The sequence below is a fragment of the Galeopterus variegatus genome, unplaced genomic scaffold, assembly GCF_000696425.1.
Source record: "Galeopterus variegatus unplaced genomic scaffold, G_variegatus-3.0.2 Scaffold674, whole genome shotgun sequence".
Lineage (NCBI taxonomy): Eukaryota > Metazoa > Chordata > Mammalia > Dermoptera > Cynocephalidae > Galeopterus > Galeopterus variegatus.
Genome location: NW_007726785.1, coordinates 446722 through 461405, shown reverse-complemented (window position 1 = coordinate 461405; position 14684 = coordinate 446722). Strand labels below are relative to the sequence as shown.

At 36.9% G+C, this 14684-nt stretch overlaps 1 protein-coding gene across 1 annotated transcript in view; it reads right to left on the bottom strand.

The window, feature by feature from the left end:
* Positions 1-239: 239 nt before the first annotated feature.
* The window catches only part of DENND2C (DENN/MADD domain containing 2C), a 34787-nt gene continuing 20342 nt past the window's right edge, over positions 240-14684 (bottom strand). The window contains exons 10-18 of the mRNA XM_008571286.1: positions 14534-14611; positions 13813-13953; positions 12992-13140; positions 12317-12494; positions 10027-10068; positions 8757-8862; positions 3686-3922; positions 3358-3444; positions 240-2214 (exon numbers count right to left, since the gene is read on the bottom strand). Of these exons, the coding sequence (XP_008569508.1) occupies positions 2183-2214; positions 3358-3444; positions 3686-3922; positions 8757-8862; positions 10027-10068; positions 12317-12494; positions 12992-13140; positions 13813-13953; positions 14534-14611 (1050 nt within the window). The 3' untranslated portion in view covers positions 240-2182. The remainder of the gene's footprint in view (positions 2215-3357; positions 3445-3685; positions 3923-8756; positions 8863-10026; positions 10069-12316; positions 12495-12991; positions 13141-13812; positions 13954-14533; positions 14612-14684) is intronic.

The following is a 14684-nucleotide window of genomic DNA, read 5'->3' as shown; positions in this document are numbered from 1 at the left end:
ACGTGGCTCCCAGAGTAAGCAGCTTCCCTTTGACTAAGCAGGCAAAGACCAAATAAGGTCGTCGGACTATATGTGCAGTCTAGATCCAGGTTTGGTCTGCGAAGAGCCTGGAAATGCTGGTCACGGTTATTAAGCCTGGTTAGTCTAAAGATCGATTCGGATTATCTAATTTATCACTAGGTACATGTGTTAACTATAGATTTGAGTGAAGTAAAAGATCTTTATATCTTAAGCAATTCTCCAAGAAATTTGTGGAATTTTTATGTTTATTCATTAAAAGATCTGTAAACAACATTCATACAAATCTTCAGCAATTCCTTTACAGACATGTCCAGAATTCGTAATACTTTACAAAAACAAAATACAACAGACCTAAGGAAAGGAAGCAGCTTCAGATTGCAGGAATAAAGTAAGATTCCCATCCCTGAAGCAAAGGTTTTCTCACAGGGGATAACCAAGATCCACCAGAGTGGGGTAACATGGGGGTACCATGTTAAAAACACCCAATTACAAATTGTTCCCTCAGGACTGGAGTGTAACAAGAGACAAAATAGGGAGGTGTCTCATAAGAGCCCCTTTGGGGTTAGCTGCTTAATCAGTGTTTAAAAAAAGACATAGGCTCAGTTGTGTTCCCTGGACCACGCATTTGTAGGAATTATATTACACAGCACCAATATTATATGGTGTCTGCTTCAGACTCATTCATGCACACCAGAATGGGTTGTAATGACAACAGTGTCAATAAATTGTATCACAATACAACTTACAAGATTTTGTAAGTTTGAATATTTTGTATGCCAGTTAAAACCATTAGCAGGAGAAGGAGAAAACAAACTGACATTTGCTATAACATTTACCAATGAAAATTGCACCATCACTGACAAATTCCTCTTTCCAATCAGTACTACTACTTTAGATATTAAGGCTCTGGATGATTAAGTGGTGTATGCTCAGGAAATGTTCATATTCTGAGTCCAATTAGGGCAAAAATTCCAACAATTCTAGGGGAATAAAAAAAGAATCTCAGGTAGGCACCTATATAAAGTTTCTTTTCCTCAGAGCTGAGAGGTAGCTCTGGTACACAATAGAAAACTTTTAAAATAGGTATAATCCTACAGATTTCAAATTTCCATCTGTAGGGCTAACCAACTTTCTCTGTATTCATAAAAGTCCTGGCTTCAGTTTTGTCTCTGTTGTATAACTTTCAGCAAGTTATTGAACGTCTTTGAATTCCAGTTTCTTCATTAGTAAATTGGAGATGTAAATATATATCTCATAAAGTTGACTTAAAGTATTCAATAAGGTAACATACATACATGTACCACAGTACGTGGCACATGGTGGACACTAAAAAAAAAGGTAGTTCCCATGCCCTTGAAAGGACATTTTCCTATTAGCTATGATTCAGCAAAGCTTAATGTTGACACGTGAGGGACAAGCTACTTTAATGCCACACAATGTGGAGGAGGAGCTGCAAGATGTCACTTTTATAAGGTACTCAATAACAGTGCAAACAGAGCTTCCACATAAGTGAGATTCCCTAGATAGAACATTAGACAAAAAAATGAGGGGCTGACCTGTTAGCTCACTCGGTAGAGCTTGGTGCTGATAACACCAAGGTCAAGGGTTCGGATCCCCATCCTGGCCAGCCACACACACAAAAAAGGAGATATATGATGAGTATATTCCTTAGCCCAGCTCAAACAGCTTATGGGTTTAAAGCTGCCATGATATTTCAGTGATGAGAATTATGTGTGTTAGGCTAGTGTTCTCTACTTCTATAATGCCTGTCTAGTACTTTAAACTCAACCTTTCTCTCATTACACTCATCTTTGAGCTGTTTTATAAATGCAACACCAACAGGCCTTTCCCTCGTAAAAGACAGCTGCCTTCATATACTAAGCACAAAAAACAGAGACTGAGTCCAAGAATCAAATAGAAAAGGCCACTGTAAAAGAAATAGAAAGTAAAGAGAGCACTGGTTCCAGACTACTCCCAACAATTCTCCAGTAATTAATACAGCAGCAACAGGAGACTCCTCCTCTGAGAGCCTGAGTGGCTCTTTAACCTTTTAAAAATTCAAGGATTTTTGTAGAATACTTCAAGGCATCCTGACCCTTGGGAAAATATTTCCTTTGGCACTTTCTGTTCTATTTAGGATGGAGACAGTCAATCAAAGATTTCACTTCTTGTGCAGAAATTTCATTTTACTTCCTAAAGGGAAAGAAAGGTAGAGTGAATTCTAGATTCATTTTTATTTACTGTACATTATCTGAGGCAAGGGATTAACAATCTAGTCATTCACAATATCCCAAGAGTTAAACTGCCATCTCAAGTTATCTGTTGACGTGTTAAACACCAACCCTCTCCCTAAGTGTCTAATTGTTGAGGTAGAAAAGAATTCAGACATCATCTAATCCAGTGGTTTTCAACCCTAAAACCAGTAGGTTAAATTACCAGGCTTGCTCCCCAGAGATTTCCTGGAGCCCAGAGGAAAAAAGACTTTAACCTTCCCAGAGATTAAAATAGGCAGTCAGAGATGGGAACTACTGATCTAATCTAACCCCACAGTATGAAGATGGTGCTGGCTTGTTAGTTCACTTGGTTAATACAAGGTAAAGGGTTTGGATCCCTGTGCTGGGGACTTTTGTGCCAAAACACACAAAAAACAAAAAATGAAATAACAGCCCAAGGCATAATTTGTCTATGGTCTTTCAGTTAGTTACGGAGAGGGCCTACTTAGAGGTATATATTTCAAAGACCAACATAAATACCACAGAATATAGGTTCTTCATTGTTTTAGGCTAGCTACACCACTGATCTTTTATATCAATGTTTAATTGAAAAATCATAAACTGTTTCTTTATGAAGTGTCAAATTAGATTTTTAAGAAGTTCTCTTTTGCCTCAGAATCCCTCTAAACCAGGTGTTTTAAATCTGGAGTCAAAGGATAGGCTTCAGGGGATCCATGAACACCCTAAAGTCATATGTAAAATTTATCTGTATGCTGTTAAGTACATTTTTCTGGGAAAAATGACCACAGTTTTTATAAGATTATCCAAGGGATGTGACCTAGAAAAGATTAATAATCATGACATGCAAATTTATATCATGAAGGGATAGTTTAAGGAGCTTCACCTGAGGGAAAGAGCCCCATAGACCACTCTGATAGAGAATCCCAACCGCTGAGAAAGAGACTTCTTTTTCTCCGAAACGCTTTGGAACTAGGGTAATGGTTTCTGCTCAGCCTACTTGAGGCTGTATTGCGGATCTGATTATAAAGACTTAATGATGAGGCCCGCTTACTGCACAGCTTTTCCAGCTGCATTTATCTAACAGGAAAACACAGCAACTCACCAAGACTCCGCAAAATTCTATTCACCCCACTGGGCTCAGACTCAGGAATTGTTTCCAAATACTGGAGGGCCCGAACCTCAAACAAACCTACAAGGAAAATTCATGTCGGTGAAACTGTCCAACACTTAAGACTGGAAATTAATTAAATAAAACTCTGTGCTCATTAGCAATTTATTTCCATGGCTAAAACAATATTGCAAAATAAATGTCCTATAATAAACTCAGATTTTGAGACCTTATAGCTTTATACTATTTTTTGTTTATATTATATTCAAACCTTTGAAGTAATCACTAAGTAGAGAGGGATAATTTTATGATGGAAACTGACCTTTAACCCCGCTTTTCCGAAGCTCTCGGTCCTGGACGAATCCTGCAAACATCTGAGTCTCCATAAAGAGATCCAGGAAGTGGCGTACACTTCGGGAGGTGTGGGACTTACGGAATGGCTCCCTTAGGAATACACGCTCCCCATGTTTAGTGACAGTCATATTCAAAGAATAATGTCCTACCAGCTCCACAAAAAATCTGACAAACGCTTCAGACACCAGAGAGTTGAGTGTCACATCTGTTAAAAATGAAAGAAAAAAAGAAGGAAAAGAAAAAAATCCCCTAAGTTTTGTGTATCTGGGAACACCAGCTCTGGTGATGGAAATCATAGATTAAAGGACTGAGAATAAATGTAGGAATGTTCATTCTTCACTTCTTGCACTCTCCATGACTTGCAAGAAGCAAATGGCTTATATCCTTACCTTCATTTTCTTCCCACACACATTCTTATTACATCTTGCAGCCTGGCCTGCACATCTATGATTTCATGGTAACTGTTCTTTCAAAGGCTACCAAGTGAGAACTAGCCAAATTTAATCTGTTTTTCTATTTTTATCTTCCTTAAATTCTATGCTGCATTTGTGTTGACCACCTCCTCATTTCTCTCATTTCCCACAACTTCATGCTCTCCTGATAGCCTGATTCCCTTCCTGCCTTTATGACCAAGCATTTGTTTTTCTCTTTCCTTTTTTTCCCTCTTTCTTAGCATGGTCATCAGACCACTTCTTTAATGTTCCCTTCCTTAAAGGGTTAATTGGCACAGAGACAGTGCAGGTTATGTTGATAATTCCCAGGCTTACATTTCCAGCTCTGATATTTTACCTTGTACATTTTCAGGCTACCTACGGGTGAGCATCATTTGACTGTCTAATTAGCACATAAATTCCACTTGTCTAAAAGTCACCACATCAAGTCTAAAACCAAATTCATTATATTTCCCCACCATATCAGTTTTCTCTTCAACTCTCGTACTTCATATTGCACCATGATTATTCTGTAAAAAATAATCAATTATTTATTTATTTTTTGTCTTTTTTGTGACCGGTAAGGGGATCGCAACCCTTGGTGTGGTGTTGCCCACACCGCGCTCAGCCAGTGAGCGCACCAGCCATTCCTATATAGGATCCGAACTCGCAGGGGGAGCGTCGCTGCACTCCCAGCGCCGCACTCTCCTGAGTGCACCACGGGCTCGGCCCAAAAATAATAATTTATTGAGTGCTTAAGATATGTCAGGAACTGTATCAAGTACATTACAAACATAATAATCCAATTAGGTAGGTATCATTATTTCTCTTTTACAGCTGGGGAAACTGAGACTCCAAATGATCAAAGTTCTGTAGGGTCATCCCATCTAGTAAGTAGAGATGTTGGACTCCCAAATCAGGTGATTCCCAACCACTATAATACACTAAAATATATTGTCTTCTAGGTCCCATGGTCAAAGCTCAGATTTAACTTAGACTCTTCCTTTTCCCTCTGTATCCAAATAGACTTTTTTTCCTCTTCACAATATCTCTTGCTCTTTTCCATGGGCTCCGCCCCCCGGACTGGGAATCAGGGACTTAGGTTTAGTCAGAATTTTACCGTAAAGTAGCTGTATCATAATGGGTAGCTCACTTTACCTCTCGTTGCCTGTCCATATCTGTGTAGGAAGTGGGGCTGATTAGGTGATTTCTAAGGTGTCTTCTACATTACATTTTGACTGCAATCTAGGTTTTTGTTATATTTTGTCCAACAGACTTCTTTCTCATCTCTTCCCTTCTGCAGCTGGTCCATCGCTGCATTCATCTTCAAAACTTTTATCCTACTCTCCCATCCCTTCCAGTTACTGCCCCATTTTTCCTCTACTTTGTGGCAAAGTTTCTTGCCAGAATTGTCTGTACCTGTTATATCCACTTTCTTACATCTTGTTCTCTTCCTTTTTACGTTTATATTTTTCTATAACTTCTCTCCCATTCTTTGTTTGTTTTAATGTATATACTTTACATATTCTTTTACTTGTCAAAATATTTCATAAGGTCAGCAGTGAAATGAATACCCAAGTACCCACTATAAAGCTTAGAAACATAACATTACTAGTATCTCATCAGCTCCCTGTGTGACTCCTTCTCAATGGTATTCTTCTCTACTCTCCAAGGAGGGTGACCATTATTTGGAATTTTGTATTTATCACTCCCTTGCTTACATTATCCTTTCACTACACATGTATGTAATGCCAACAACATATTGTTAGCTTTTGTATGTCTTTGGACATTATATAGAACATTATATTATTCTTACATAGAACAGTATGTTATTCTGCAACTCACTACTTTATCCAATATGTTTTTAAGATTCATTTTTAGTGCTATAGAGGGGTACTTCAAAAATTCGTGGAAAAATGGAATTATGAGATTATACAAATCTTTCCATGAACTTTTTGAAGTACCCTTGTATTCTCCTGTCAGTGGACATTTGGGTTGTTTTTAGTTTTTGCTTATCACATACATTGCCATTATAAAAATTACTGTACTTATGTCCTAATGACCATGTGCAAGAGATTCTCTAGGACATATATCTGAAAATGAAATAGTTGGGTTATAGGATATTTACACCTTTAACTTTACCAGATAATGCCAACTTGTTTTACCAAAGCAGTTGAACTAATTTACACATTCTCAATAATGCCTGATATTGTCAGACTTTTGCCTTGCCAGTATGGTAGGTATAAAAAATGGTACCACACTGTGATTTTAATTTATGTTTCTTTGATTTTGATGAGGTTGCACATCTCTTCCTATGTTTATAAGCCTTTCATGTTTCCTTTTCTATGAATGTTTATTCATATCTTTTCTCCATTTTTCTACTGGGTTGTTTATCTTCTCTTGATTTGTAGGAGTTTTCTTAAAAAAAAAAAAAAAATCCAGACACTATTCCTTTGTTAGTTATATTTGTTGAAAATGTTTTCACCTAGTTTGTAGCTTGTTTTTTAGTTCTTTTCTATGGTATCCCTTGATGAAAAGAAATTTTTTAAATTTAACATAGTCAAATTAATTGATCTTTTCATTTATGGTTTGTATTCTTTATGCCATATTTTTAAGAACTCGTCACTGTTTTAAGGACATAAAAATATTTTCTTCTATTTTTTTAAAAACGTTTTTAAAAGTAAGTCTTCAAATCCACTCAAATTAATTTTGTGTATAGTGTGAGGTGTAGATCCATATTCATTTCTTTTCTTATGGAAGATCAAATTCTCCTAGTATCATTTATTCAGTGGTTCATACTTTTTCCACTGATATTCAGCACTGGTGCTAACACAAATCAACTTTCCTTATGTATGTGCACTCTCTATTCTTTCCACTGCTGTATTTGTTTCTGCACCAAACCAAACTATCTTAATTATTATGACTTCATAATAAATCTTGCTGTCTAGTAATAAAGCTCTTCAATCTTGTTCTTTTTCAAGAATGTCTTAGCTATTCTTGGCTCTTTGTATTTCCATTTAAATTTTACAATCAGCTGAACGGCACTCCAATTCTCTCTTGAACCCTCTTCAGTTTCACTCTCTTCCTACCATTCCACTGAATCTGCTTTTATCAAGATCTCCAGAGCCCTTCCTATCGTCAGATCCTCTGGTCAATCCTCAGTCTTCATCTTATTTGACCTCTTTGTGTAGCTATAGACAATCTACTCTTTTCTTCATGAAATATTTTCTTTACTCAGCTTCTGTAATGTGACATTCCTGGTTTTCTACATACACAGTCTCCTGGTTTTTCTCCTATTTCACTAGCTGCTCCTATTAGTCTCCTTTGCTGGATCCTTCTCTTCTTCCCAACCTCCAAACGTTGGAAATCTAACCCCACACACCATTCCCAATCAACCCAAAGATCAAACTTTAAATCTTTGTTATTTTCTACCTACACTCACTTTGTAGGGTCACTTTATCTGGCCTCACAACTTTAAAACAGCAATTTCTTTCTTACTTTTATTTTTGAACCTTTGGATTTGGTTAAAATAGAAATTTCTAAATGTATGTCTTTAGCCCAAATCTTTTCTCTGAATCCCCAATTCATGTATAGAAATGCCTACGTAACATCGCCAGTTGGATGTCTGCTAGTTATTGAACATCCAATAGGTAACTTAAGCTAAATATCCAAAGCTTAACTTTTTATTCCTCCTCTAAATATGCTTCTTCCCTAATGTTCCCCATTAGTAAGGAGACTTAGTTTTCTCATCTGTAAAATCGGGATTAATGAACCTGCTTCATAAGGATATTGTGAAGGATTATTTCACAAGGATGAAATAAAATATATCCTAAGTGCTTAGCGTAATGCCTGGTATAGAAAAATCACCCAATAAATATTATTTGCCCATTTATTCAGAAAATACTTATTGAGTATGTACTTCCTGAATACTGTTTGAAGTACTGGAGATAGAGAACACAACAAAATCACTGTTGTCATGGAACTTACATTCTAACACATCAGATGGTGATAAGTGCCATGAAGGAAAATAAGGCAAGGGGAAGAGGAGAGGGAGTGCTAGGGGAATGGGTACAATTATTAAAAAGGACAGTCAGGGGCCGGCCCGGTGGCGCACTACTACAGTGCGCCGCTTGGGAGTGCGGCGGCGCTCCCGCCGAGGGTTCGGATCCCATATACAGACCGGTTCCCGCTCACTGGCTGAGCGAGGTGCAGGTGCAACACTGAGGGTTGCGATCCCGTTGCCGGTCCTGGTCTGGTATGGGCACGACACTGAGGGTTGCGATCCGTTGCCGGACACGAAAAAAGACAAAAAGGAAAAAAAAAAAAAGGACAGTCAGGAAAGGCCTCAGAGAGAAAGTGACATTTGAGCATGGACGTTCAGAAGGACAGAAGTCACGTGGCTATCTAGGGGAAAAGCATTCTGTAAATGTAATTGAGTCAGCGCAAAAGTTCTGAAATAGAAGGGGGCCTGGTATATTAAGAATTAGCAAGGAAGCTCATAGGTATAGGCAATCTAATATTATTTTTGTATATCCTTTAGCAGTGTGCTGGGCATTCAGTAAATATTTACTGCCTCAATCTTAAGTCCTTGGTCCATTTGTCTCATACCTTGTGAAAAATTCTGCTCCTGAGCCAAAATTTCATTTCTTTCTTCCAAAATCTGCATCAGGGCAGCCTGAAGTTTAGGTGGTAGAATCTCATCCTCATCAGATACCTTAAGAGAAAAAAATTGAGATTTCGTATGAGAATCAAGGGAGAAAGTCTCAAACATACACTAGGTATACCCCCAAAATTCCAAAGGTGACTTTGTATTTATTTTGGCTGAAGAGTCAGTCTCAAGTTTCCTTCCCTATATGGAGTAGAATCTATGATGTTTATGGCATATATATTTTAAATATATATATATATATTTTTTGGGGGGGGGTGGCTGGGTGGTACAGGGATTGAACCCTGGACCTTGATGTTATCAGCACCATGTTCTAACTGAGCTAAACAGCCAAGCCCTATATTTTAAAAAATAAGTAATATACTTTGTAAAATTTTCTGGCACCTTTCTACCAAATATCTCTCATCTACAAGTCTTATGCTATATTACAAAGATCATCCCCAAATAAATGGCATTTCAAATGTGATGAGCTAATTGATTTTAAAAAAAGACAAAGTCATGGGAAAAATTCTTCTCACTCTGTTTCAGTGCTTAGATCTATATAGAGGTTACATACATCCAGAGGGTTGCTCTGAGAAGGCTTTAATAACTCTTCCTTTCCACTTTAATATCCAGAATAATCATTTCTTTTTTTGCCCCTACTGTTTCTTGTACAAATTTCTATTATAACATTCCTAAAACTTTTTGTGTATGTCTGCTTCCCCCCATTAGCCTGAGGGCTCAAATTGTGTCTTACTCATCTTTATTTCATTTTACTTTCTGGCCATTACAGGGATCCAAACCTGTGACCTTGGTGTTATAAGGCTGTACTCTAACAAACTGAACTAACCGGCCAGGCCCTTTCTCATCTTTAGATTCTGACTGCCTAGCAAAATATCTAGAAATAATCAGTGCTTAATAAATGCCTTTTAAATTTAATTAAATTAGAGGCTTATATATCACCCCATCTGAAGTTGAAGGGAGCGGTACCTCTTTTGAGAATGACATTTATTGTTTCCTCCTTCCTTCTCTGGGACAGACAGCTAAAAACCCAAGCCAGATTCTTCAGGTCAATCTTGTATGATTGGCCACAGTGCCAATTCAAGTATGTGTATGAACTAAAAGTCTTGCCTGAGTCATCTTCTCTAAGTACTTTCACATATTTTCTGTTCAATTATCTACAGAGAGACCTTTATATCCTAACATTATATAATCACCTCCTTTGTCACTCACCTCCTGTAAGAACTTGTCTGCACAGAGATCTACTATCAGCACCTATGGAATAAAGGAGCCAGGCAAGTTCAACCAGAGACATTCACAGACACATACATTAGGCACTGCTGGATCAGGAATGGTTTTTTGATTCTTTCGGGAATAGTTTTAAACAAAAGTAACTCGAAATTGTAGCTCATTTAAAATTTAACCCATCAACGCAACAACAAATAAACTGCAAGTAAAAAAAAAAATGATGGCATGCACTCCTACAGATTAAAAGAGACTTAAGAAATATATCAACCAAATGCAATGTGTGGATGTTATCTGGGACCTGATTGAAACAAATTACTAAAAGTTTATGAGACAACTGGATATTTGAACACTGGATTTTGCTGATATTAAGGAATTACTAAATTTTAGGTATAATAATGATATTACGGTTATGTTTAAAAATGCCCTTATAGAGATTCATATTGTAATATTTATAGATAAAATTACGTGTTGGGATATTCTTCAAAATATTACAAGAGAGAGGAATGGGTAAGGATAAAGATTGGCCATAACTTTGTAAGTATTAAAGTAGGGTGACTGACACGTGAGGATTCATTTCACTCTTGTTTACTTTTACGTATGTTTGAAATCTTCCTAAATAAGTTTTTTTAAAAAAACGTTAACACAGCATAGCAGTGGGGAAGAACAGTCTTTTTAATAGGCGGTACTAGCATGTAGTTATCCATATGAAAGGATAGCAGGTGGTTATCCATATGAAAAAAAAAAGGAAACAACCTCTACCTTACATTATACACAAAAAAATCAAGTCTCAGGTGGAATCAAAACCAAAAGTTAAAGGCAGAATAATAAAGGTGCTAGGAGATAATGTAGGAGGATTTCTTCAAGATGTTAATGTAAAGAAAAACTTAAGCATCTCACAAAAAACACTAGCCATAAAGGAAAAGATTGATAATGTTAATCACATTAAAATTAAGAACCTCAGTGTATTAAAAAATACCAGTTTTGAAAATGAAAAGGCAAGCCACAAACAAAGTTCTTGGTATCCAGAAAATAAAAATTCATCTTACAAATCAGTAAGACGGTAAACAATGCAGTGGAAAGACAGACAACAAATTTTACAAAAGATGATATTCAAATGGCTGATAACCATATAGAAGGATCTTAACCTCAACAGTAATCAAAGAATGCAAATTAAACCACAATGAGAGTACCACTACACACCCACCAGATAGGCTAAATTACACAAAATGGTGATAGTTGTGTTGGCAAGGATGTGGACCAACAGGAACTCTCATATACTGTTGGAGGGAGTTTAAACTGGCAAAACTACTTTGGAAAACAATTTGACTTTATTTGCTAAAGTTGAAAATATGCTTACCCTATGACCCAGCAATTCAATTTCCAAGTATATATCCACAGAACTGCATGCATGTGTGTACACAAAAGGTCATGAATACAAATATGTATAGCAGAATTATTCATAATAATCCCAAGTTGGAAACAACTCAAATGTTTATCAACTGTAGAATGGAAGAGAAACTGTGGAACATTCACACAACGGAATACAGTACACAATTAGAATGACCAAACTACTGTTAAACTCATCAACATAGATGAATCTTACAGACTTAATGTTGAGCAAAAGAAGCCAGACAAAAAATATATATATGAGTCCATTTATATCAAGCTTAAAACCAGGCAAAGCTGAATTAAATTGTTTAGGGATGCATGCCTAGGGGGTAAAACTATAAAGTAAAACATGTAAATGAATACCACGAAAGTCAAGATAGTGGTTACCTTTTGTGGGGGATGGGGAAGGGAACAGAGATTAGAAGGAGACATCATGCAGATTTCTAAGGCGCTGGCACTGATTCCACTGCTGTAATGTTCCATTCCAATGCTGGTTATGTAAGTGTTTATTCTGTGATATTCACTAAGCTGTACATTTTGTTTTGGGCGCTTAAGCTATATGTGCGTTATATCTGAAACAATTTTTTAAGTTATCTCGGAGTAGTTTTTGTGTTTGACTTAAAAAAAAAACAAAACAAAAACCCCTACCCTTTAGAATAATACAAGAATGAACCTATGGTTAATACTGCAAATGAGACACAATTGTGGACTCGTGTACTATAGAATTTTTCTCATTTTAATAAAAAGATACCAAAAAATGATAACATATTAATAATAGTTATTATACTAATAATAATTAAAAATAATTTCACCGCTATTAAAGATGACTTATTTTCATTTGTCAGTGCTCCAGTATTTCCCATAGGTACCATTTCTTCCATCTCACCTCTTCAATGGGTAGGTCCTGGAGCTGTGATAAGGAGCAAGACAGGATTCCAATAAGGAACGGAGTAGGTGAGCACACAATGTCGATCATAGATGCTGGTAGGACTGGGATGTAGGTATGTTGCCAGGTGAATGGATACAGTGTGGCTACCACAGCATGGCCACATTTGGACAGGGTGCTAGCCAGCAGAGAAAGCAAATAGTGTCACATACACAGTAACACAGAAAGAGCATTTCAGACATTATGTTAAAGAATTACAAATTAATGCTGGTTAGTGATCACAGATTAACAACTCCATAAATACTTATTAATATTAAACATTTAATTAACATTTTTAACTTAATTTATTGAAAAAATGTTTAACTTCAATACCACTCTTCTCCATAATTTATCATGCTAAAAATTAGTGTGTACTTAGAAAAGCAATAAAAATTTTAACAACAGTTTAAGTAAAATGCATTTAAAATGAAAATTTATTACAACCCAAAAAAGTCATTGTTATGGCCTAATGCAAATGGCTTTTTAATTATTTACCATTTGTAACTATCCATGTTACTATAGCATTAGGTAATTAACAGACCGAACCTACTTTTTTTAAAAAAAATGCTCAAATTTAAAAATAGTAAGAACAAGTAAAATACTAGTATGAAGTTACATATTTCACTTATTTCTTACCTTAAGCTATTGGCAACAAAGATTACCCTTCGCTCCAAAAGGAGAGAGGCACAGACGCGAATGAGATGACACACACTGAGGCACTTAAAGAGACATTCAAAATCAACATGTTCCAACCGGGAATCTAGTGGTCGGCAGAGTTCAATTGACTGCAATTCAAGAATTTGAATCAGGGGAGCTGATGATGGAAAACAATCCCCAGTGACAACACTAACAGATCCTGTCACCCTTTTACAAGTTAAATTCAGGAAAGAACGTCTACTACGAAGAGTTTGTGAAGCTGCTTACACTAACCCCCAGACCCAATAGCTTATTTTTTTTTTTCTTTTTGTCTTTTTTACTGACCTGCAACGGGATCGAAACCCTCGGTGTTGCGCCCGCACCGCGCTCAGCCAGTGAGTGGGAACCGGTCTCCACATGGGATCCGAACCCTCGGCGGGAGCACCGCCGCGCTCCCAAGAGGCACACTCTCCAGTGCGCCACCGGGCCGGCCCAGCCCAATAGCTTATTTTTGTGCTGAGAATTTCTAGTAAAATCTTTTATCCCATCTGACAATAGTATATATAATCTTTATCACATTGAAATTGTCATTACAAAGGGGCTCTATCTATGTATGGTAGAAAATCTCTGGGTCCTGGGTCTAGAATCAACTATCTCACAGATCAATTGGGTATTTCTCCAATGCTTTATGGAAATAAAACATATTCTTCACAGTTTATGAAAAAGGGAAAACTATGCCCTTAGGGGTCTAGAAATTCTGCCTATTAACATGAGGCCTGCTTTTGGTGGCTATAAAACCTTTTCAAAATGAGCTAACTTACCCCATCTCCAGCCCCAGGGAGGTAGCTCTTAACTGTGATGGTGCGTCCAGGAGCTGGGAAAGGAGCTTCCATGACACTTTGCATGAATGGGTAAACAAGGGCTGGAGACATTTCTCTTCTCTTCTCTACTTCATCCAGAATCTACACACACAAAATATGTTATTATGAACTCAGTTCAAAAACATAAAAGAATCCTATTATAGGAACTGCCAACCTTGGTGTATGAACTAGAAAATCACACAAATAGAATTTAAGATAGATAAGCTTCTACAACCAATACAAGTTCATTAAAGCATCATATCTCTTAGGGGTATTTTATACTTCCAGGAAAAGAAAAGTTACTAACATAAATCAATTTATTTTTAAATAGGAGTCCCTTTTCATTTCACTAAGGGAGAGACAAAGAAGGTGATACTGACAATGATATCCTGAAATTAGGGTCTAGGAAAGACATGAAACAAGATAAGCTTCAGGCTATGTTCTCCTTTAAGCTAGAAGTTTTAGCAAACCAAAATGAGGGTTATGCAGCAACAGCAGCTGAATTAGAGATCTAAGATTACGCCTTCAGGCCTGTGGTTCCTAATCTACTAAGGGGGAGCCTTCTCAAGTAATATGTTAAAGTCTATGCCACTTAACATTGGCTAGTGAAGTCATCAGCAACAAAAACTTCCTCAGTGCTCAGAAAGAACACTACTTTTCATACGGCCCATTCTCCACTCACCTTTGAAAAAAGATTGAAGCAGCCTAGGCGACTAACCATGCAGTATACCTCAGGAAGTCGCTTTCCTTTGCCTTCTGGCTAAAAGAAAAAAAAAAAAGCAAAAAAAAAAAAAAAAAAAAAAAGGCTTTTCACTTAGCTCAGGGGTTTGGGG